The 21,768-nt window shown below is 38.4% G+C and overlaps 2 protein-coding genes across 16 annotated transcripts in view; one reads left to right on the plus strand and one right to left on the minus strand.

Annotated features, from left to right (window-relative positions):
- The window catches only part of Rad51b (RAD51 paralog B), a 574,154-nt gene that overhangs the window by 548,929 nt on the left and 3,457 nt on the right, over positions 1-21,768 (minus strand). For 5 of the 12 annotated variants that reach the window (XR_012446125.1, XM_074067719.1, XM_074067720.1 and 2 more), the window contains exons 1-3: positions 19,050-19,323; positions 9,120-9,225; positions 7,176-7,289 (exon numbers count right to left, since the gene is read on the minus strand). Coding sequence is in view for 10 of the 12 variants with exons in the window: in XM_074067719.1 (XP_073923820.1) it covers positions 7,176-7,289; positions 9,120-9,203 (198 nt within the window). In the remaining 2 variants the exon portion in view is untranslated. Of the gene's footprint in view, positions 1-7,175; positions 7,290-9,119; positions 9,226-18,033; positions 18,158-19,049; positions 19,324-19,539; positions 20,469-21,435; positions 21,661-21,768 lie in introns of those variants that run through there. The other 7 variants (XM_074067714.1, XM_074067723.1, XM_074067717.1 and 4 more) reach the window with 6 other exon arrangements.
- Zfyve26 (zinc finger FYVE-type containing 26) overlaps positions 20,649-21,768 on the plus strand; it is a 68,979-nt gene continuing 67,859 nt past the window's right edge. For all 4 annotated transcript variants that reach the window (XM_074067710.1, XM_074067711.1, XM_074067712.1 and 1 more), the window contains exons 1-2: positions 20,649-20,756; positions 21,193-21,469. In XM_074067710.1, coding sequence (XP_073923811.1) covers positions 21,276-21,469 — 194 coding nt within the window. In that variant the 5' untranslated portion in view covers positions 20,649-20,756; positions 21,193-21,275. The remainder of the gene's footprint in view (positions 20,757-21,192; positions 21,470-21,768) is intronic.

A 21,768-nucleotide genomic window follows, 5' to 3' on the forward strand; every position in this document is an offset into this window, starting at 1 on the left:
TCCTATTTCATCCAGGATCCTGAAACTCTTTTCTTACCTCAGGTATTCATCCACAAAATATTACACAAAGAATTTTGGAGATTTCATTTTTGCTTTTGATAATTCTGATATACGTAGAACTAGAAGATGCAATTCTCTACAAGGAAAATTATTTTTTAAATCATTTTTAATATTTTTCTGGGACATTAAATTTTTACATGATTTTTAAATATTTTTTTCTTTTCTTTCTTTGATTTTTTTTTTTTTGAGGGGGGGCAGTACTGGGGTTTGAACTCAGGGCCTTACACTTTCAGGCAAGTTCTCTGCCACTTGAGCCATGCCGTCAGTCCCCTGATTTTTAAAAGATGTTCATTTTTCTGTTATCTTTTAAGAGCTTCTTGTAATTGTCCTTTTTATTTCCGTTTAGTTCTGCCTTCTTCTGGGCAAAACCATGCAAAAAGTTACCACCCTATGATACGAAGCAAATATAAGCCTATCTCAGACACTGCTGACTTACAAAAAAAGCAAAGGAGGGCTTAAAAGGTAGAGTGCCTACCTAGCAAGCATGACAACCTGAGTTTAAACTCCAGTACTGCCAAAAAAAAAGAAAAAAAAGAATAATAAATGAAAACAAAGATAATAAACATTCATGGCACAACTACCATGTGCTATTATTACATAGTTCACACACATTTTGTCATTTAATCCTCAAAACCCTACATATGAGCACCTTACGAATACCCTACCCATAGAGATAATTACTTCCATTTTACAGAAGCTAAGAACTGGATACTAGAAGATTAGTCAAAGATTACACTAAGGAGGCAAACAAGAGCTGTTGCTGGTTTTTTGTAAGTATACACCATAACTTACCTATGACAAATTTGGGAAGGAAAAAAAGTAAAAGAAAACAGAAGCCAACAGTAAAATTCCACAATCTTAAGATACCCACCATCAACAATATAGTATATATATAATCACACACATATACTGTATAACTTTCATTTTTATAACACTGGCAGGTACACAATAAATTTCTACTCTACTTTTTTTGTTTTTACAAAGCATCTATATTCTGAGGACTACTCAAATTAAAAAATCTTTAGTATTGGCTCAAACCTGTAATACTAACTAGAGATCCTAGCAGAGATTGGGAGGACCATGGTTTGATGCCAGCCAAGGCAAAAAGGTCACAAGACCCCATCTCAACTAATAAAAGTTGGGCATGGTGGTGTGCACCTATCATCTTAGCTATGCAAGAAGTGTAAATAGGAAAATCACAGTTCATATGAGATTCTATTTTAAAAAAATAACTAAAACAAAAAGAACTAGAGAGGGGGTGGTGGGTAGGGGGGAGAAATGGCCCAAACAATGTATACACATGTGAATGTGAATAAATGAATTAAAAAAAAAAAAAAAGCTGGAGGAGCAGCTCAAGTGGTAGAACTCCTGTCTAAAAAGCTCAAGACCCTGAGTTCAACTTCCAGTAGCACCAAAAAATAAATAATAAAGAATTCTCCAAAGGTTGTTATATTGATCATTATTATTATTATTATTTTACCACAGAAATGTAGTGAAATTTATCTTATTAGTAATGATGTAGGTTGTCTTCTTTTTTTGATATAAGAAATACTTCACAGGTCCTTCTGGAGACAGGGGGGCCAGGATTTAGTAGCTGATACTGAGAGAAACCCTTGATTGCATCCTTGCCTTAGTACTGTACTAGTGGCAGCTGTCACTCAGTGGAACAGAGAAGAAAAGAAAAAAATAAAAAGAAGAAAGAAATACTTCAGTGAGCATCTTTACATAGACATTTTGTCTACCATCTACCCTCAGGGAGCATAGGTACACACAAAGGCAGCCCAATCTGTCAACACTACAGTACTTCATTTACCACTATAAATGTAAATACTAAAATAATCAATTTTTTTCTGTATTGAGCTCAAAGCTTTATGCTTGCTAGTCAAGTGCTCTACCACTTAAGCTATGTCCCCAAATGCTAGAATAACAGATTTTATGACTCTCCAAAAGAGAAAGAAAGATGGACTACCACAGCAAGAGTTCAGAAATAATAGTATGAAAATAAGTTAACTTTGTAACATGTCTATACTCCTCTATTTCTTCTATTTTGGTAGCTGCTTCTTATCACTCTTATCATTGTCTACTCTCATCTGTAAATATGGGCATCACTCCAGGAACTGGTCTTAGGTACACTTATCTTTCTAGTGTATAGACTCTCTATGCAATCACTCATTCACTCCCATGGCTTTACCTATCATGCTCACACTGAAGACTCCCAAACACAGGCGTCTAGTAAAGGCCTCTCCTTTAGGGTCCAAGTCCATAAATTTAACTGCCTACTTCACATCTGCACTTAGATGCTTCACAAGCACCCTAAATTAGACAAAAACTAAATGGAATTCATGATCTTCTTCCTTCAAACCTGCACTTCTTCCAGTATTATTTACCTCAAGAAATGGTACTACCCCGTTTTCAAAGCAAAAAGCAGGAAATCATCTCTGACACTTTCCAGCATTTCCCTACCATCCACAGACAAACAATCACCAAGTTTTATTAATCCTACCTCCCATATATCTCGTACTAATCAATATTATAACTTCTGCTTAAATAACTTCATAATAATCCAAGTCACATCACTTTCTGTATGAAACAGGTATTACTAGATACTTAAATGAGACTTTCTGAAAACTTTCCTGCTCCTTTTCAATCACTTATCTATATTTGATAAATGATATTATATTTAATATTTTTAAATATTATATTATACCCTTTTACAACTTCCCATTACTCATAGAATAATGTTAAAAATCTTTAAAATAACCTGCAAAGCCCCAATGATATGACTCCTGCTTACTTCTCTGATTTTATCTTTTGCCACTTTCTCCTTCACTATGTTCCTTTGGCATAGCCACTTTCCTCCTCCCTGGGCCTTTGCATTTGTTATTCCCAATGGCTGAGCATTCTTCACTGTCCTCTTCCCTTCTCGACAAGTTTGCCTGTCTCTACTACTCATCCTTAACATTATAGCTAAGTGTTGCTTCCTTGGCAGAGCCCTCCTAACCTCCAAACTAAATAATATCCATTGTTATTCAGTTTCAACGTTTTATATTTTTCCTTCATAGGACTTAGGACTATTATAATTAATTTTTCTGTAATTTTTGTTTAAGGTCAGACTTCCCCTATGAGACTATAAGGTACATGAGAGCAGGAACCTTATCAATCTTGTTTACTGATATTTCCCAAGAAAGTATCCAACATATGGTTGGCACTCAGTAAATACTGGCTGAAATAACAAATGATTTTAATAAATGAACAAAAAATCTTAAAAGGAATGAACTAAAGTTAAGCCAACGTTTAAGGCAGTACACAAATGTAAAGAATGTGACAAAAGGAAATAAATCAAAGGAGAAAGATGGCTTCTTGAATTGTATTTGGAACAGTATTGAGATTACACCTAAAAGTGATAATGGAAGTGGAAACCAAAGTCAAATTTCCTGCCCATACTCTCTTATTTTATTCTCTGATTCAAAATATGTCATAAATATTAAGCAATTAGAATGACAAGTGCCATATTAAAAGATTTTTCTGGTGCATTATAACCTTAAAAATAGTAAGAAGTTAATTTGAATCTAGTCACAAAATCACCACACACTTTTTTAACTTTCTACCTTCTCCCATTATACAAAGAAAGCTGGTTGTAGTTTGGATCTTAAATATTCCCCAAAGGCAGATGTGCTAAAGGTTTCATCACCAAATTGTGCCACTTTTAGGAAGTAGTGTAATCTTTGGGAGGCAGGGCCTAGTAGAAGAAAGTTAGGAATAGCCAAGGCAATACTCAGTCAAAAGAACAATGCAGGAGGTATCACAATACCTGACTTCAAACTATATTACAAAGCAATAACAATAAAAACAGCATGGTACTGGCACAAAAACAGATATGAAGACCAGTGGAACAGAATAGAGGATCCAGATATGAAGCCACACAACTATAAGCAACTTATCTTTGACAAAGGAGCTAAAAATATACGATGGAGAAATAGCAGCCTCTTCAACAAAAACTGCTGGGAAAACTGGTTAGCAGTCTGCAAAAAACTGAAACTAGATCCATGTATATCACCCTATACCAAGATTAACTCAAAATGGATCAAGGATCTTAATATCAGACCACAAACTCTTAAGTTGATACAAGAAAGAGTAGGAAATACTCTGGAGTTAGTAGGTATAGGTAAGAACTTTCTCAATGAAACCCCAGCAGCACAGCAACTAAGAGATAGCATAGATAAATGGGACCTCATAAAACTAAAAAGCTTCTGTTCATCAAAAGAAATGGTCTCTAAACTGAAGAGAACACCCACAGAGTGGGAGAAAATATTTGCCAACTATACATCAGACAAAGGACTGATAACCAGAATATACAGGGAACTTAAAAAACTAAATTCTCCCAAAACTAATGAACCAATAAAGAAATGGGCATGTGAACTAAACAGAACTTTCTCAAAAGAAGAAATTCAAATGGCCAGAAAACACATGAAAAAATGCTCACCATCTCTAGCAATAAAGGAAATGCAAATTAAAACCACGCTAAGATTCCACCTCACCCCTGTTAGAATAGCCATCATCAGCAACACCACCAACAACAGGTGTTGGAGAGGATGCGGGGAAAAAGGAACCCTCTTACACTGTTGGTGGGAATGTAGACTAGTACAACCATTCTGGAAAAAAATTTGGAGGCTACTTAAAAAGCTGGACATCGATCTACCATTTGATCCAGCAATGCCACTCTTGGGGATATACCCAAAAGACTGTTACTCCAGAGGCACCTGCACATCCATGTTTATTGCGGCACTATTCACAATAGCCAAGTTATGGAAACAGCCAAGATGTCCCACCACTGACGAATGGATTAAGAAAATGTGGTATCTATACACAATGGAATTTTATGCAGCCATGAAGAAGAACCAAATGTTATCATTCGCTGGTAAATGGATGGAATTGGAGAACATCATTCTGAGTGAGGTTAGCCTGGCTCAAAAAACAAAAAATCGTATGTTCTCCCTCATATGTGGACATTAGATCAAGGGCAAACACAACAAGGGGATTGGACTTTGAGCACATGATAAAAGCGAGAGCACACAGGGAGGGGTGAGGATAGGTAAGACACCAAAAAAACTAGCTAGCATTTGTTGCCCTTAACGCAGAGAAACTAAAGCAGATACCTTAAAGCAACTGAGGCCAATAGGAAAAGGGGAACAGGTACTAGAGAAAAGGTTAGATCAAAAAGAATTAACCTAGAAGGTAACACCCACGCACAGGAAATCAATGTGAGTCAATGCCCTGTATAGCTATCCTTATCTCAACCAGCAAAAACCCTTGTTCCTTCCTATTATTGCTTATACTCTCTCTACAACAAAATTAGAAATAAGGGCAAAATAGTTTCTGCTGGGTATTGAGGGGGGAGAGGGAGGGGGCGGAGTGGGTGGTAAGGGAGGGGGTGGGGGCAGGGGGGAGAAATGAACCAAGCCTTGTATGCACATATGAATAATAAAAGAAAAATGAAAAATAAATAAATAAATAAAATGTAGAACTCATTAAAAAAAAAAAAAAGAAAGTTAGGTCATTGGGAACATGTCCTCAAAGGGGTTATTGGGATAATAGTCTCTTCCTTTCTCTCTTTTCTTCCTAGCTGCCATAAGGTGAGCTGTGTCCCACCACATGGTCCCCACCATGATGTTCCACCTGGCCACAGGCAAAAACAACAGAACCAACTGACTATGGTCTTCAATTTCTGACACTGTGAGCCTAAATTAATCTTTCTTCCTTATATTTTAGGTATTCTGTTACAACAGAAAACTAACTAACACAGAGTTGCACAAAATAATAAAACCAATAAGCCAAGGCTGGTGCCAATTTCTAGTTCTGATTCTAATTCTCTTTCTAATACCCTATCCTTAAGGAATTATCCTTAGGTCATAAGCTAAATCTGAACAAAAGAAAATACCTGTTTTTGGGCTAGTGGTGTGGCTCAGTGTTAGAGCACCTTACCTAGCAAGCACAGGCTCTGAGTTCAAACCCCACTACTGTCAGAGAGAGAGGGGGAATATCTGTTGTTCAGACAGTTCATTGCTTTCAGAAGTTTCAAATGATGCTAACATTCCTTCTTTCTTTCCTTTTTCAGAGAATTGCATCTGCTTTATTGCTCAGTGGTTACCAAATTTCAAAATAAGATACGGTAAATAAATGCAATCCACACAAATTGATTAATTAATCAATATATTTTCAGGGGCCAGTAATGGTGGCATGTGCCTGTAATCCCATCTACTTGGGAGGTGTAGATCAGGAGGACTGCAATTCAAGGACAGTCCAGGCAAAAAGTTAAAAAGACCCCATCTCAACAAACAAGTTGGGCATGGTGGATCACATCTGCAGAGGTATAGTTAGGAGGATAGCAGCCCAATGCCAACCCTAGAGGAATAAAACCTCAAAATCCTATCCAAAACAATAACTAAAGCAAAAAGGGATAGAGATGTGTCTCAAGTGGTAGCATAACATGAGGCCCTGAGTTCAAACCCCAGTACCAAAAATAAATACATTTGCAAAGCACAGAACACATCTTTAGGCAACACATGATCTCAGAAAATAAGATTTTTTTCTACCATGCAAAAAATCCACATTTTGATAAGCTATAGTCATAATGCAGAGAATATAATTGTATAAAATAGTATAATTGTTAGAAAAGACTTCAACTTTTCTCAAGAGTAAAAGTAAATTTTTAAGTATCATTTTTTAATTAATAAGCTAGTATAAGTGTAATTATGTATACTTTACGATGCCTAGAGTAAATGACGATTGTAAAAATATTACAAAGAAAGGGAACGTGAAAATTAACAGCACATTATAATTTGACCATAAGACCATCAAATCCTACCCAAACAAATTAAAATATAGGAAGATGACCTTCCAACAGATCATCATTAGCTGAAGAAAAAAATAAAACTTTCTTGATGCTCCTTAATTCCCATATTTAGGAACTGTCTCTCATGATCTTATTTTATAGGAAAAAATCTGTGGTAGGAAACTTGAGGTACTCATCTCTAATTTTACTTCATCCCAAAAAAAGATTTTAAATGAAATAATTATTTCACAATCAAATCATAATTTTAAGAATGCGTGTGTACCGTTTGCATCTGTGGGGCGCAAGCCCTACTGACCACACACAGAGGTTCATGGACACCCTGATAACTCAGGCCAGTCATCTTCATAAGCTCCAGTGGGGAAAGGCATAAAAAGTCCTAAAGAGACACAAAGGGAAATATTTCAAACACATATGGGTAATAAAGGTATTGGAATTAAAAGGCAACTTTTGATTGATATTGTATAGATGTAGATAAAGTCTGACTTAATGGAGATCAAAGATTTATGCACCTTTTTCTTACACATCCTAAGCAGGCGCTGAGTTATACCTCCAATCCTGTCCATTCTTCACAGTATTCCCCCCCACCCAAATATACCATAACTAAAAGATGTGATGATACAGTCTTATATTCTAATTATCAAAATCAGTTGGCATGTATAAGAAGACACACCAAGTAACACCACATAGCAGCAGCATCCAATCCAGGTACATATGAGCACTGAACTTGTGCTAGGAAGACTTTGGGGGACTGGAGGTAGCTCAAGTGGTAGTGTTGCCTAGCATGTATGAATCCTAAATTCATCCCCCAGTGCCACCAAAAAAAAAAAAAAAAAAAAAAGACTTCAGGTGCAAATATATGCCTAGAAAGTATCAGGTTGAAATGTGTTTCTTTCTAAGCCAAAAGTTTACTCAGAAAAAGTATTTGGTAAATGAGAATAGGGCTGACTATGTAATGAAATGTTCAAGTTCATACTTTTTTTTTGGTGGGACTGGGGATTGAACTCAGGGCTTTATATTTGCAAAGCAGGCACTCTACTGCTTGAGCCATACCTCCAGTCCATTTTGCTCTGGTTATTTTGGAGATCAGGTCTACCAAACTATTTACCTAGGCCTTGAACTGTGATCCTCCTAATCTCAGCCACCAGCTCCCAGCTTCAATTTCATACTTTTAAGAGTTTTTTAATTTTAAATATGAACATGAGTATTTTTAAATGGACAACAGCGAAACCAAAGATATTTGTATGCTGTGAAAATCTGTCTTATTAAAGATAAAATCCTAAAATAAAACCTTAGTCCTTATTTACCCTCCTGAGAGGGATTTGTTTCACTGTTGTGCTTAAAAATGAAACATTTTTCAGGATCGATCAATAAGAAAATAATCCTAAAAAATAGTACTAACTACTCATTTCTTTTCCAAGACAAAGTATACATGTCGAATACCATCTCCTTAAGTAAATGAATTTTTTTTAATAAATGAATTTAAAAAGAAAAAACAATCTCTGATGGCTCAGGCCTATATTCCTAGCTACTTATGAGTCTAAGATTGGGAGAATGGAGATTCAAGGTCAGCCTCCACAAGGAGTTCAAGAGACCCACCCCCCCCCAACCAATAGCTGGGCATGGTGTCATTCCAAACTATGTGGGAGGCTGAGACTGGAAGTGTCCTGGTTGCAGGCCACCCTAGGGAGAAAAAAGTTTTCAAAACTCCATCACAATGGGAAAATGTTGGGCACAGTGGCACGTGCCTGTCATTTCAGTAACAGTGAAAAACCTAAAACAGGACGATTGCCTGGTCCAGACCAGCCCATCTCCAAAATAGCCAAAGCCAAGAGGGCTGGAAGCCTGGCTCAAGTGGTAGACCGCCTCCCTAGCAAGTGGTGAAGCCCTGAGTTAAAGCCCTAGTACCACCAAAAAAAAATAATCATCTCTTCATTTAAGTCAAATTTCTCATGTAATTACAAAACTTCTTTGAAGGGGATAAAACTTTCTAGAATCCAAAATAAATGGCACAAGTATCATTTTGAATTTTGCTAACATGAAAAAATACTGAATTTCAGTAAATGAAATTTTATTTGGAAATGCAACCTAAGTAGCTTATGAAAAAGGACATTTAAGTAAATTTTGATATTCTAAACTTAAGAGTTATTAAGGTATAAAGTTAACTTATACATAAATTTCTTAGTGAAAAAAATTACATAAATTGTACCTGACAGGTAACAATCTGATGTCTGCTCAAACGGTCACATAGCTCTTGTGATAAGCCTGCTCGTTTTAGTTTCTTGCTACCCATGCCTCCAGATCCAGCAAAGAACCTTCAGAAAACATGAGAATAACGAACATAATAGTAAATAGGCTATAAAAAAAAATTCTTCAGGCTTCTCCATATACAAATGAAATGTGTAACATGTCAATTACTAATAAGATCAAGGAAGGCTATAGAATGTTTTTAAGTGCTTTATAAAGCAGACACCTGTTTAATCAAACATGCACACAAAGGGTCATTGTCATCTTCTCTCTCTAGAGACAACACACTTCCAGTCTACTGGAAGTGTATTCCATTCCTAATAAACATCACTATCACTTTCGTTACAAAAAATAAAATAAAATAAAAAATCGGGGATCCCAAGATGGCGGCTAGAGGGAGGAAGCAGAAAGCGTGCCTCCTAAAGTAAAATCTTGGAAAGACACTGGAGATACACCTTACAGGCAAAACCACCAAGAAGAGGCAAAACTTGACTCCTCCACAACCCTAGCCCTGGAGTAACAGTCCCACTTCACGTTAAACGGAGAAACCAGGAGGGCTCCCGCGCAGCCAAACACCAGTGCCCAGACCGCGTGGGAAGACGCAGACCACAAGGTGAGCTAAGGGACACGTGGTGCTCCCAAAGACAACCCTGGGCCAAATCAGCATAGCACCCTGGCCAGACCAACCCCCACCCAGGGAAAAAAGAGAAAAGAAACTGAATAATAAGCAATAACAACAAAAAAGACACATAGCAAAGAGGGCAGGGCACCCTGAATGCCGAAGGTGGGGGAGGGGAATCACTCACAGAACTGTAAATAAAAATGCCAACCAGAGAAGGCAGGAGCCACGGCACACACCCAGCAACAAGAACCGGAAAAGCTTGTAAAAGCCACGGTGGAAGGAAAACTCCACGGTGGAAGGAAAACTCCACGGTGGAAGGAAAACTCCACAGGAGAGGGGGGAAGGCTCACTTCCCACGTGAACTATAAATAAACACACAGGCCTGAGAAAGCGGGTGCAGTGTCACCTCCCCTAGTGTGCTTGGAAAGGGGAAAGCTTGTAGCAGTGGCTGGCACACAGGAGAACTATAAGTAAACATAACCTGCTGGGCCAGGTAAGCTCACTTCTGAGATCTGCATGAATAAAGCCTCCAGCAACAGCTGGCTAACAGCAGCGGACAGGGGAGCCGCAGCCTCAGATAGCCATTCACAGACCTGTCTCCAGACTCTTTTTTTTTTTTCTCCCTACCTTTGATAAGACAACAACCAAACTACACCTGCATGCTGAAAAACTTACTGAAACCGTATTGCATTTGAACTTGGGACACTTTGTGCTGTTTTTTGTTTTGTTTAGTTTGGTTTGGTTTTTTTCCCCTTTGATGAGACAAAAACAGAACTACTTCTGAGACACCATCTCCAGGATTGGAGGATGAGGGATTAACACCAAAATTATTAAAACTGAAACTTTATTGCATTTGAGCTTCGATATTTTTTTTCTCAATCCTCTCTCGGTCTCTCTAATGCCTGTTCAGCTTACTATTGATTAGTACACTATCTCTCCCTGTTTATATCTTTGAAACTTTTGTTTGGTTTTTTGTTTGTTCACTTGTTTTTCCCTCTTTCTTTAACTTCTTTGCTTTCCCTCTCGTCTCACCCTTCCATTCTAAATATCGCCATTATTATTATTACAAGCTAGAAAATACTTAATTGCACACAGTACAGGGACAATAACAACACTAAGGGCAATGACGGCAAGACAGAAAAAAACAGGGAAACCAGTTTCCCCACAGCAAAAAATGAGTACAGGAACCAGAGAGAAATGAAGAAAACAGAAAAAAACAGATCCAGACTCCAACAAAATGAAGATAAACTATGCCAAAGAACCCAATGAAGCCCACAAGAATAATCTAAAAGAAGACAAACTACAGGTAATCAATGAGAATTTTATAGAGATGATACTGTACATGGTCAACCAAAATGTACAGGAGACATTCAAGAAATTCCAAGACAACAAAAATAGAGAATTTGAAAAAGCAATAGAAAAAATAAAGAAAACCATAGAAGCACTGTATAAACACCAAAGTGAAACAAAGAACACGAGTAATAAAGAGATAAATGAACTCAGGACAAAAATAGACAACACTGAAGAGGAAATAACCCAGGATATGGAAAACCTCAGAAAAAAGAACAAAACAGAATTGCAAGGCTGAGAGTATGGGTCAAGTGGTAGAGAGCCTGCCAAGGAAAAGCAAGGCCCTGAAGGTCCTGAGTTCAAGCCCCAGTTCTAAAAAAAAGAAGCCCTACAGAATAGCAAAACAAAACGGAAGGCCAATCCAGCAGAATAGAACAAACACACGACAGAATCACAGAACTCAAAGATGAAATGGTAATTAAAGGAAAAACCGAAGAACTATTCGTGAAACAACTCAAGACCTGTGAAAAGAAAATGCAAAAACTCACTGACTCCATCAAAAGACCAAACTTGAGAATCATGGGCATTGAGAAGGAGAAGAGGTGAAAACAAAGGGAATGCGTAATATATTCAACAAAATAATAATGGAAAATTTACCAAATCTAGAGAACTCTATTCCCATACAGATGAAAGAGGCCTCCAGAACACCAAACAAACCAAACAAAAACAGATCCACCTCACAGCATATTATCATTAAAACAACAAATACAGAGCCCCGAGAAAGAATACTGAAGCCTGTAAGAGAGAAAAAACAAGTAACATATAAAGGTAAACCCATCAAAATCACAGCAGACTTCTCAACAGAAACATTAAAAGCAAGAAGAGCTTGGGGAGAGATCTTACGGGCACTGAATGAAAATAACTTCAACCCCAGGATACTCTACCCAGCAAAACTATCATTCAAAATAGATGGAGCAATAAGTCTTCCATGCCAAGCACAAACTAAAACAATATGTGACCACAAAGCCACCACTACAAAGATTCTTCAAGGGATTCTGCACACAGAAAGTGAAACCCAACATAACCATGAAACGGCAGGCAGCACCAAACCACAGGAAAAGAAAAAGCAAGACAGTAGAGAGTAACCTCAACTTAGGTACACACAATCAAACCTTAAAACAACTATGAAAACTAAATGGCAGGAATCACCACATACCTATCAGTACTAACACTTAATGTTAATGGACTTAATTCCCCCATCAAAAGGTACCATTTGACAAAATGATTAAAAAGGAAGATCCAACAATTTGTTGCTTACAAGAGACCCATCTCACCAATAGAAATAAGCATAGGCTTAGGATGAAAGGCTGGAAGAAGATTTACCAAGCCACTGGCCCCCGAAAACAGGCAGGAGTACCAATACTTACCTCTGACAAAGTAGACTTCAAACCTACATTGATCAAACGAGATAAAGAAGGATATGCCATACTAATAAAAGGGGAAATAGACCAAAAGGAAATAACAATTATCAACCTACAAGCACCCAACCTCAACGCATCCAATTTCATCAAACATACCCTGAAGGACCTAAAAATATATATTAACTCCAACACAGTGGTCGTGAGAGACACTAATACCCGATTATTATCAATAGATAGATAATCCAAAAAAAAAAATCAATAAAGAAATCCTAGATCTAAAATATACAATAGATCAAATGGACCTAGTTGATGTCTAGAGAACATTTCATCCAACCTCTACACAATATACATTCTTCTCAGCAGCCCATGGAACCGTCTCCAAAATAGATCATATCCTAGGCACAAAGCAAGCATCAGCAAATATAAGAAAACAGAAATTATACCATGCACTCTATCTGATCACAATGCAATAAAACTAGAACTCAACAACAAAAGTAAAGACAAAAAACATGTAAATAGCTGGAAACTGAATAACTCATTGCTTATTGAAAGATGGATCATTGATGAAATAAAAGAGGAAATTAAAAAGTTCCTGGAAGACAATGAAAATGAAAACACAATCTACCGGAACCTATGGGACACAGCAAAGGCAGTCCTTAGAGGAAAGTTTATAGCCATGAGTGCATATATTAGAAAGACTACAAGATCCCAAATCAATGACCTAATGATACATCTCAAACTCCTAGAAAATCAAGAACAAGCAAATCCCAAAACAAATTGAAGGAGAGAAATAATAAAAATGAGAGCTGAAATCAACAAAATAGAAACCAAAAAAAACCATACAAAAAATTAATGAAACAAAAAGTTGATTCTTTAAACATATAAACAAGATCAACAGACCCCTGGCAAACCTGACTAAAATGAGGAGAGAAAAAACATAAATTAGTAGAATCAGGAATGCAAAATGGGAGATAACAACAAACACCATGGAAGTCCAGGAAATCATTAGAGACTACTTCAAGAAACTATATTCAAATAAATTTGAAAATCTTAACAAAATGGACAGATTTCTAGATACATATGATCATCCAAAACTGAACCAAGAAGATATTAATCACCTGAATAGATCTATAACACATAATGAAATTAAAGCAGCAATCAAGAGTCTCCCCAAAAAGAAAAGTCCAGGACCTGACTGATTCTCTGCTGAATTCTATCAGACCTTTAAAGAAGAACTGACACCAACCCTCCTTAAACTGTTCCATGAAATAGAAAGGGAAGGAAAACTGCCTAACACATTCTATAAAGCCAGTATTACACTTATCCCAAAACCAGGCAAAGACACCTCCAAAAAGGAGAACTATAGGCCAATCTCCTTAATGAACATTGATGCAAAAATCTTCAACAAACTAATGGCAAACCAAACTCAACCACACATCAAAAAGATCATTCACCACGACCAAGTAGGCTTCATCTCAGGAATGCAGGGGTGGTTCAATATACAAAAATCAATAAACGTAATAAACCACATTAACAGAAGCAAAGACAAAAAACACTTGATCATCTCAGTAGATGCAGAAAAAGCCTTTGATAAGATCCAACACCATTTCATGATAAAAGCTCTAAGAAAACTAGAAATAGAAGGAAAGTACCTCAACATTATAAAAGCTACATATGACAAACCTACAGCCAGCATTATACTTAACAGAGAAAAACTGAAACCATTCCCTCTAAAATCAGGAACTAGACAAAGATGCCCACTATCTCCACTCCTATTCAACATAGTACTGAAATTCCTAGCCGGATCAATTAGGCAAGAAGAAGGAATAAAGGAATACAAATAGGTAAAGAAACTGTCAAAATATCCCTATTTGCAGATGACCCAAAAAACTCTAATCAAAAGAACCAGATACCATCAATAGCTATAACAAGGTAGCAGTATATAAAATGAACAAACTGAGAAAGAAAGAATATATGAAAACAATTCCATTTACAATAGTCTTAATACCTAGATGTAAACCTAACAAAAGATGTGAATGACTTCTACAAGAAAAACTATAAATTTCTGAAGAAAGAGATTGAGGAAGACTGTAGAAAGTGGAGAGATCTCCCATGCTCATGGATTGGTAATCTACATGTTTAATACAATTCCCATCAAAATTCTAATGACATTCATTAAGGAGATTGAAAAATCTACTGTTAAATTTATATGGAAACACAAGAGGCCACGAATAGCCAAGGCAATACTCAGTCAAAAGAATAATGCTGGAGGAATCCCGATACCCGACTTCAAACTATATTACAAAGCAATAACAATAAAAACAGCATGGTACTGGCACAAAAACAGACATGAAGACCAGTGGAACAGAATAGAGGACCCAGATATGAAGCCACACAACTATTACCAACTTGTCTTTGACAAAGGCACTAAAAATATACAATGGAGAAAAGACAGCCTCTTCAACAAAAACTGCTGGGAAAACTGGTTAGCAGTCTGCAAAGACTGAAACTAGATCCATGTATATCACCCTATACCAATATTAACTCAAAATGGATCAAGAACCTTAATATCAGACCACAACCTCTAAAGTTGGTACAGTAAAGAATAAGAAATACTCTGGAATTAATAGGTATAGGTAAGAACTTTCTCAATGGAACCCCAGCAGCACAGCAACTAAGAGACAGCATAGATAAATGGGACTTCATAAAACTAAAAAGCTTCTGCTCAACAAAAGAAATGGTCTCTAAACTGAAGAGACCACCCTCAGAGTGGGAGAAAATATTTGCCAGCTACACATCAAAGGACTGATAACCAGAATATATAGGGAACTTAAAAAACTAAATTCTCCCAAAACTAATGAGCCAATAAAGAAATGGGCAAGTGAACTAAATAGAACTTTCTCAAAAGAAGAAATTCAAATGGCAAAAAGCACATGAAAAAATGCTCACCATCTCTAGCAATAAAGGAAATGCAAATTAAAACCACACTAAGATTCCACCTCACCCCTGTTAGAATAGCCATCATTAGCAACACCACTAACAACAGGTGTTGGCATGGATGTGGGGAAAAAAGGAACCCTCCAAAACTGCTGGTGGGAATGTAAACTAGTATGACCACTCTGGAAAAAAATTTGGAGGCTACTTACAAAGCTAAACATTGATCTACCATATGATCCAGCAATACCACTCTTGGGGATATACCCAAAAGACTGTGACACAGGTTACTCCAGAGGCACCTGCACACCCATGTTTATTGCGGCACTATTCACAATAGCCAAGTTATGGAAACAGCCAAGATGCCCCACTACTGACAAATGGATCAAGAAAATGTGGTATTTATACACAATGGAATTTTATGCAGCCATGAAGAAGAATGAAATGTTATCATTCGCTGGTCAATGGATGGAATTGGAGAACATCATTCTGAGTGAGATTAGCCTGGCCCAAAACACCAAAAATCGTATGTTCTCCCTCATATGCGGACATTAGATCAAGGGCAAACACAACAAGGGGATTGGACTTTGAGCACATGATAAAGCGAGAGCACACAAGGGAGATATGAGGATAGGTAAGACACCTAAAAAACTAGATGCCATTTGTTGCCCTCAAAGTAGAGAAACTAAAGCAGATACTTTGGGGCAACTGAGGCCAATAGGAGAAGGGGACCAGGAACTAGAGAAAAGGTTAGTTCAAGAAGAATTAACTTAGAAGGTAACATACATGCACTGGCAATCTTTGAGTCAACTCCCTGCATAGATATCCTTATCTCAACTAGCAAAAACCCTTGGTCTTCCTATTATTGCTTATACTCTCTCTTCAACAAAATTAGAGATAAGGGCAAAATAGTTTCTGCCAGGTAGCAAGGGGGTAGGGGTAGAGGGAGGGGGCGGGCGAGGTTAGGGAAGGGATGGGGGAAGGGGGGAGAAATGACCCAAACATTGTATGCACATATGAATAAAAATTAAAAAAAAAAAGCACAGAGAAACAAGCCTAGACTGTGTATCACACATAATTCTGACATTTATTACATGACTTCAACACCACTGCACATTTCTATATCATCTTAAGATTTTCCAATGTATTTATAAATTTTATTTGCATGTGTAAGTAGTCTTTAAGACACATTTCAGTACTGTAAGACTAAGAGCTAAATTTATTTAAGCACTATTATACATCAAAGCTTTACTCTAATTGTCACATTTAATATTTTCCACAATAGTGTAAGGAAGAGATTATTTACCCTCTTTTGCCTGTAAGAAAACTAATCTGAAAAATGTCAGTCCACTGTCACAAGAAAAACTAAATTGTGAATTTACAATTTGAACACAGGCAGTAAGACCTATCCCCTTAAACCACTATACTCTGCTGCAAGTCCATAGTCATATTTAACTTTCCCTTTTTTCTAAGTCAGAACAAACCTAAATCGAATTAGATTTTATTATTTTGTTATCTACAAACTGAAATTGTTCTTTATTATAACTGCTTACACTCCCACATACAATTAAATTTCACTCTTGATGTACCTTGCAGGGGGGAAACGAAGCTCATAAAGAACTTTGTCTTCAAAGAGCCAGAACAGAATCACTGTAATGTCTTTAATAATGCATGCAAAGGAAAGACTACACCCCATTAATATGGTAAAGCATTCTCTAGAAAAGAGTGGAAATAGGAAGCCTTCATTCATTGTTCCAGAGAATAAAGTAATATAACTATCAGTAATAATTTGAAACAAAAACATATACTGAAAATTAAGATATTTATTTCCAATACTCATAGTCCAAATTCCCATTTAATACCTAATTTCTCTGAATCAGACTAAAACACAGGTGGTCTCTCTTTCTCTTTCTATCACCCCCCACACACACACACACATACATGTGCACTTCCCAAAACCACAAAATACATTCTTCTCATGTTTCTCAATGGGAACTTGTTGTATTAATTTGTTTTCCCAATAGGAAGTTTGCTAAGTGACATCTATCTATTGAATTATGGCCTAGTGTCTTTTCAGATGAGGTAGTTTCTGCGCAATACTATCATTTAGACTGATAAACTCAACTAATTTAAAAAAAAAAAAAAAGTCAATCCCGAACTACTTTAAATAACCATGTCTCCTATCTCTGCCTTAATAGGGCTGCTTCCATCATTTGCCTGGACTATGACATACTGTTTCTGATCACTCCCCATTGTACCCAAGGGAGGTACAAGCATTCTCCATTCATTTTTTCCTTAATTTGTTCTTTTCACAAACGATTCTTAAACACGTACTCTGCTGAGCTCTAGGTCATAAGAAGTATTTAAGCAGATCTCCCTTTTGGGTATTCAGAGTCCAGAGGTGAAAAGAGACATATAACAAACAATAAACTGCCATGCAGCAAGTATTGTAATTGCTATTTAAATGTGTTATGGAAGCAGACAAAAAGAAATTCCAAATTGGCCTGAAAAAGTTAGGCCAGTATCACAATCATTCCAAAAGTCGCTTCCTAAAAAGTCACTTTCATCCTTTAAAATGTTCCATTGAACCATCAAACCGAACTTCTTACCATAATGTTTCAAAAACTTAAAAATCAGTCCTTTACTTCACTCTCACTCATAGATGAGATTGCAAGGCTCAGATCCTGGCCTTCTTGGTAGTTACTTCAACTTCCAGTGCATTGGTTTCCTCATCTGTAAAAGAAGTGTTTCTAATTTCTACTTCATAGGACTGTAGTGAGGGTTAAAGGACTGGGTAGTGGCCAGCGCATAGTGCTCAACGTGAGCAATAATCATCATTACCAAATTATTCAGCAAATACAATTTGCCGCCCTTCACATGACGTCTCCAGCCACAAGGGTGGTAGGTTGTTGGAGCCCCAATCCTGCCTCTGTGACTTCCCTCTACAAAGCCCCTTCCCCAGGGTCAGTCACTTGTCTCCAGTGCTTCCATCACAATTTGTACATAACTTCCATAAACTTATTAACATATTACTACAGTTTGCATGTTTGCTTCACGTGTTTTGGAGGCGAGGGGAAATATATGACCCTGTAGATTGAACTCCCTCCTCTCCAATACCAAGAAAAGAAAAATTCTCACGTTAGAAATGCAATAAAAATTGTGAAATAACGATAACAGCTGCTATTTATGGAGAGTGACTATTCATCACGTGCCAGACACTGTTCCAAGTACGTTGGACGTTTTACCTCATTTTACAGATAAAATTCTTTACTGAAGAATTGGGTTGAGAAATGCGCAAACAGCAAGCCCGTGGTGGAGCCCGAATTCGAATGCAAGGACGGGACTCGGGATTCCACGCTCAACCCCCACCTGAGGTGCGACAATCCTTAAACTTCCTCTAATGACAGGTTCCCCCCCCCGCCTAGATTCCAAATTGCCCGAAGTGTGTGTGGGCGGGGGGGTGGGGGGCAACCAAGAAGGCAAAAACCTCACCCAGAATGCTCTTTTTAAAAAAAGCTTTCCCTAACAAAGAGCAGCTTCTAAAGCTTCCAAGCATCCCCCCGCCACCCCCAAAGAACGCCAGAAGCCCCAACACCCAAAACCGGGTTCCTGTAAAGATGCCTACCGGCTAAAGGGGCCGTGCCCAACACCCAGGAGAGATTCTCCGCTACCGGATTATCAATATCCACGGGTCCGAAGTGGGCAGGAAATAACCAGCACACACACTTCCCCACAACTGCGTCCCGCAGGACTTTTCAGTACCGGGTCCGCAGCAGCCAAATTTCAAAGTTTCCCCCCAAAGCATCAGCGGAAAGCACCACTAAGCAACAACCAGAGCTCTGATTGGCCGTCACCACGGCCACTTATCCAATCAGAGACAGGGAGAGGGCCGGGTTGGCTCCATTGCTTGCTAGAAATTGTAGTTCACCCTTTCTTAACCTGCCTAAGGAGCTATGAATCCGACTCACTTTCTAATTATAGTGATTAACAAAATCTGATGGAAGAATGGCACCAAGATGAGTGTGGAGCAAGGAAAACCTCGGTTGGAATTTTTGGGAGGGTTTTTTGTCGGCACTGGGATTTTATCTCAGACTTGCTAAGGCAGGCGCTCTTACCGTTTGAGCCACTCTTCCAGTCCTTTTTTCACGAGGGTTTTTTCCAAACAGGGTCTCCCGAGCTATTTGCCCGAGGTTGACTTCCAATCTTATCCTCCTGATCTCTGCCTCCTGAGTAGCTAGGATTGCAGGCGTAAGCCACCTGGTGCCAGCTGCTTTCTTTCTTGTATCACAACAGTTACAGATTCTTGATGGGGATTGGAACATTGCTCAAGTGGTAAAAGCTTGCCTAGAAAGCACAAGGCCCTTGTGAGTTCAATCCCCAATATGGGGGGGGGGCGATGCAGACGGGGATGAGGGGTGTGAGTCCTTAATGGACCAGAGAGACAGGTTTCCTAGGGAATAAAGACACTCTGCCTATAACAGAAATTTTTGGAGGACGCTTTGTGTTTGTTTTAATTTGTTATTTTTACCCCCTCCCCCACTTTGAATGGTGAAATAGTTTGGGAAATGCTAGCTGCAACTTAAGACCTGTTTTCAGATTATTATATTTGTGAAAATTGTTCGCTACCTTATATTTAGCCTACTGTATCCTAATCATTGGCCTGCACTCCCTGCTTGAGAAGAGAGACGGCAACTCACTCAACTTCTAAAATAAGGCCTCGCATATCTCTCAAATAACAGTTGTCAGATAAATAAGGAAATAAATGGAGTGAAGTAGACTGTAAGGATTCTGACTGTAGAGTTCTGGGATTATAAAAGAACCCAACTAAATAGAATAATAATGGAAGGGGACCCAGGTCTCCTAACCCTGGGTATCCCAAGCGTCGGGCAAAGCACTGTCACTGATAAGTAAATGTTGACTTCAAATGCGAAGAAGAAAGGAGACCCCAGTGCCACCAAAAAAGGAAGAAAAGAGAGAGGAAGAGGAGGGAAATCAAGGAACATAGCTATTCCTGCCACCAGCCCAGCCAAAAATCAGAACTGAAAGTGTAGAGGGGAGGAGCTGACACGATCAAGAGGGATGGTCCATACCCGGTAGCTAGGGAATTTAACTCTTCCTTGCTTCTTAGCTTTCCCTATTGGAGAGAGACGGAATCACGTGACTCAAATAAATATGGCACTTAATTTGCATCGTCCCTCCAATAAACCAATGGCAGTGGCGCTCTCATTCGTCAATACCGCCCCCACCACCACTATTCTCAGTGGGATCTGTCACCTGACTCGGCCCAACATGGCTTCTCTGGAAGCTAACTTGCTTTGGGAGTCGGGAGCAGGTGAGTGTAAGACGCCGGGGCGAAGGCTGGTGCGCTTTCCATTACCCACGTAGGGAGTGAGTCTTGCGCCCTTCCTCTTCCGCCCCTCCGCAGCCCTCCAGTTCAGACTCAGCTTTAGCTCCTGATCCTCGGTCCTCTTCCTTAAGCAAAGGCTCAAACGAGGAGATTCCTGCTGAATCTCTCATTCTTGCCAAGGCAAGGAAGGAGAGTTAAGGGTCTACACTCCGGGCTAACACGGCTATTAGTGTTATTAAATCTAAGATCTGCGTAGAGACATGGGATCCACCCTTTGAAGAAAGTGGCAGTTCTCAAAAAAAAGATAGTAACAGGTGAAATAAAAATAATAATTAGGAAAGTAAGTTTGTCCTTTCCCAGTTGGCCCGAAAGTCGCTGGTCTATCTAGAGTTCCGTTTCTTCTCTCGTGTTTTGTTTCTAGGAGATACTACACGAATGAGAAAACTGAAAATGTGTTCCGCATAACGCATCTCTTACTATCCGCCTGCACTCTGTGCTGGGAAAATGAATTATCCATTTGGAAAAGAGGAAACTGACACGGAGAAGCAGCTTTTTGGATTTTTCTGTGAGTGCCTCCGGAAGGGAGAATGGGAGCTGGCACAGGCTTGTGTTCATCAGCTACACGAGGGACAAGGGGATATTCCAAAGAAGGTGGAAGACATACTTCAGGCGTTGGTGCTATGTCCAGATCTGCTGAGGTAAAAATCCTTCTTGCCAGGGGGTCCTAGGGCAGAAGACACGTGGTCAGTGTCTCGGGCTCTGGTCAGTGTGCTCCACTCCACTTTTTGATTATCATCTAGAACTGAATTTAAACGTAGCCACCACGGTGTGCCCAAAACCACCATTTCTTGTTTATTATCATTGAAAAGTATTTTCTTTGCTCTCCCTGCTGATGAATGAAGGTAAACACAGGTTAGTTTTAACAAAGGACTGGAAGTAAATTCACTTAAAATTTTTTACTTCAAAATAATTAGACTCACAAGAAGTTGCAAAAATA

Source organism: Castor canadensis, chromosome 3, assembly GCF_047511655.1.
Source record: "Castor canadensis chromosome 3, mCasCan1.hap1v2, whole genome shotgun sequence".
Lineage (NCBI taxonomy): Eukaryota > Metazoa > Chordata > Mammalia > Rodentia > Castoridae > Castor > Castor canadensis.